The sequence below is a fragment of the Arachis ipaensis genome, chromosome B05 (assembly GCF_000816755.2).
Source record: "Arachis ipaensis cultivar K30076 chromosome B05, Araip1.1, whole genome shotgun sequence".
Lineage (NCBI taxonomy): Eukaryota > Viridiplantae > Streptophyta > Magnoliopsida > Fabales > Fabaceae > Arachis > Arachis ipaensis.
The window spans coordinates 15,513,864-15,517,176 of NC_029789.2; the positions used below are offsets into that span (position 1 = coordinate 15,513,864).

Sequence of the window (3,313 nt, forward strand, 5' to 3'; positions counted from 1 at the left end):
AGACCAAATCAAGGTCGCTTCAAAGAATAACAGAGCTCCACCCAGCTTATCTAGGCTTGCAATATCCTCTTTTATTCCCTTATGGTGAAGATGGATGGAGAGAAGATATTATCTTGAACAAAGTTAAGAAAAAACCAACAGATGAAGACAAGCATGTCACAATACGCGACTTTTTCGCATTTCGAATCCAAGACCGACCTTCGCACAACGGTGTCCTGTTACATTCCCACCGGTTATTCCAACAATTCATAGTTGATGCATTCTAATGGTTGAAGGTGCTAGATTGAAATTTATTTACACCCACCAAACCGAATTTAGAGCTGAGATCTACAATGGGCTTCGGGATGCCATTTTCAATGGCGAGACCAATGCTGCCTCAAAGGGTAAGAGAATTATACTGTCAGCAACATTTACTGGTAGGCCAAGATACATGATTCAAAATTATCAAGACACCATGACAATATGTAGGTGCGTTGGTTATCCAGATTTATTCATCACTTTTACATGCAATCCGCAATGGGACGAAATACAACAATATTGTAGAATGCATAAAGTCAAACTAGAGGACAGGCCAAACATGATTTGCAGACTATTCAAGGTTAAAGAGGACATGATGATTAAAGATCTTAGATACAACAAATTATTTGGTGCTACAAAAGCAGGTACGAAACTTACATATATATATTTCACGTATTTATCCCTACCATGTTCCATATTTCTTCATAATTAAATGAATGTTAATACCATATGCATTATGCTGTTTTTTCCAATTATCTACACAATAGAATTCCAAAAGAGGGGACTCCCACATGCACATATATTGTTATTATTCTTGCATGAACAAGATAAATACCCAACCTCTGCAGACATAGACAAAATCATATGTGCTGAAGTTCCTGATGCTGATGTTGACAATGCATATTACGAGGCTGTAAAGAGTTTTATGCTTCATCCATGTGGTCTTAGCAAACCAACTTCGCCTTGCATGGAGGAAGGTCGCTGCATCCGTCATTTCCCTAAGAAGTTCAACAAAATGACTATAGTTGATGAAGATGGTTATCCAGTATATAAGCGTCGAGACAATGGACGCACGGTGGAAGTTTCAGGAATTCATCTAGACAACCGATATGTCGTGCCACATAATAAAATGTTGTTGCTAAAATACCGTGCTCACATTAACGTCGAATGGTGTAACCAGTCAAGATCTATCAAGTATTTGTTCAAATTTGTAAATAAAGGAAGTGATCGCATCACAGCCTATTTTTCTACGAAGTCCACCGATGGTAAGGCAACTTTAGAAGTTGATGAAGTGAAAATGCTTTACGATTGTCGATATATATCTCCTTGTGAAGCTGCTTGGAGGATCTTTTGCTATGACATTCACTACAGAAATTCATCGGTTGAGAGGCTAAGCTTTCATTTTCCGGATCAACAACCGGTTGTATTTACAGATAATGACTCATTGGTTGAAGCTGTTACAAAGGCAACTGTTAAAGAGTCCATGTTTCTAGGCTGGTTTGCAGCAAACAAAACAAATGCTGAAGCTAGAAAACTAACCTATAATGAGTTTCCAAGAAAGTTTGTTTGGAAATCATCTCTGAGAGCTTGGGAACCCAGGAAAAGTCATCAGGTCATTGGAAGGATGATCTTTATACCCCTATCATCCGGTGAGCTATATTATTTAAGGTTGTTGTTAAACATTATAAAAGGACCAACAACCTATGCAGATATCAGGACTTACAATGGTGCAATCTACTCATCATTTCAAGATGCATGCTATGCACGTGGTTTGCTAGACGACGACAAAGAATATATTGATGACATTGAAGAAGCAAGTCATTGGGGCTCAGGTCATTATTTGCGGAGGTTATTTGCGACACTACTATGGTCTAATTCAATGGTGCAATCAGAAGTTGTCTGGGAAAAAATCGCCATCCTATTAAGTGATGGAATTTTGCATGATCACAGAGTCATGTTTGGCCTACATGGTAACGAACGAATTGCAATCCATGACATCTCAATTTATTTTTCCATCCTTAAATTGTTAACTACATGTTTTTATCATATTTGTTTTACATAACACATGTTTCCGTCTCCAACAGTCACTTATATATATATAATACTTTCTAAACATTTCAGATATGCTTTTCAGTGACGAAGAATTAAAGGATCTAACCTTGATTGACATTGAACAAATATTGAACAGTAACGGAAAGACTTTGCGTGATTATCCAACCATGCCATTTCCATCAAGAGATATCGACCATCTTAGGACGCGAAACAAAATAATCTTTGACGAATTAAATTATGATCGTGTTCTGTTAGAAAAGCAACATAATGACTGCCTCTCAAAATTGACTGCGAGCAAAAGGGGGTATATGATAAAATCATGAGCTCTACAGATAGTCAAAATGGACGTGTGTTCTTTTTGTATGGCCATGGAGGTACAGGAAAAACTTTCTTTTGGATAACTTTAGCTTCAGCACTAAGATCATGTGAACAAATAGTGCTAACTATTGCATCTAGCGGCATTGCCTCTCTACTGTTATCTGGAGGTCGAACTGCACATTATAAGTTTGCCATAACATTAACTCCAGATGAGTTCTCTACTTGCAACATTAAGCAAGGAAGTTCATTAGCAGAATTAATTGTAATAGCTAAGCTAATTATTTGGGACGAAGCTCCCATGATGAGCAAATTCTGTTTTGAGGCATTGGACAAGACATTGAAGGATTTGATGAGATTCAAAGATGATCATAACCAGCACTTGCCGTTTGGAGGTAAAACAATTGTTTTTGGTGGGGATTTTCGACAAATTTTGCGTGTCATCCCAAAAGGAACAAGACAAGACATTGTTAATGCGTCTTTAAACTCTTCATACCTCTGGCAACATTGTGAAGTATTAAAGCTGACTGTAAACATGCGATTGCAATCTATAACTACAGATGATCAGGTAGAAGGTTTAAAGCAATTTGTTGACTGGATACTTCAAGTTGGCAATAGATTATCTGACAGATCAAGTGATGGCTGCAATAGCATTAACATACTTCCTGAATTCCTTATCACTAATTATAGTGATTCTATTAAGGCAATTATGGAGGCAATCTATTCTGATCACATTGGTGACATGTGTAATGAAAGCAACTTGAAAGGTCGCGCTATCTTAGCTCCTACAGTTAATGCTGTAGATGAGGTAAATGATTATATGACTGCAATGAACAGCAATGAATGCAAGACATATGTTAGTTCCAAAAAATGTCTATCTGAGGGAGGTAGCAATCAAATTCAAGCTATGCACACACCAGCGTTTTAG

General features: G+C 37.4%; 1 protein-coding gene across 1 annotated transcript; it reads left to right on the top strand.

Annotated features, from left to right (window-relative positions):
• LOC107640234 lies at nucleotides 266-3,313 on the top strand. Its single transcript, XM_016343777.1, has 4 exons — nucleotides 266-662; nucleotides 786-1,988; nucleotides 2,140-2,374; nucleotides 2,527-3,313. Exons 1-4 carry the CDS (start codon nucleotides 266-268, stop codon nucleotides 3,311-3,313), a joined length of 2,622 nt encoding a protein of 873 aa, XP_016199263.1.

Coding starts and splice junctions, on each gene's coding strand:
- LOC107640234 (XM_016343777.1), top strand. CDS start 266: ATGGTTGAAGGTGCTAGATTGAAATTTATTTACACCCACCAAACCGAA. Junction 1,989..2,139: donor AGTCATGTTTGGCCTACATG/GTAACGAACGAA, acceptor TAAACATTTCAG/ATATGCTTTTCAGTGACGAA. Junction 2,375..2,526: donor TTGACTGCGAGCAAAAGGGG/GTATATGATAAA, acceptor TATTGCATCTAG/CGGCATTGCCTCTCTACTGT.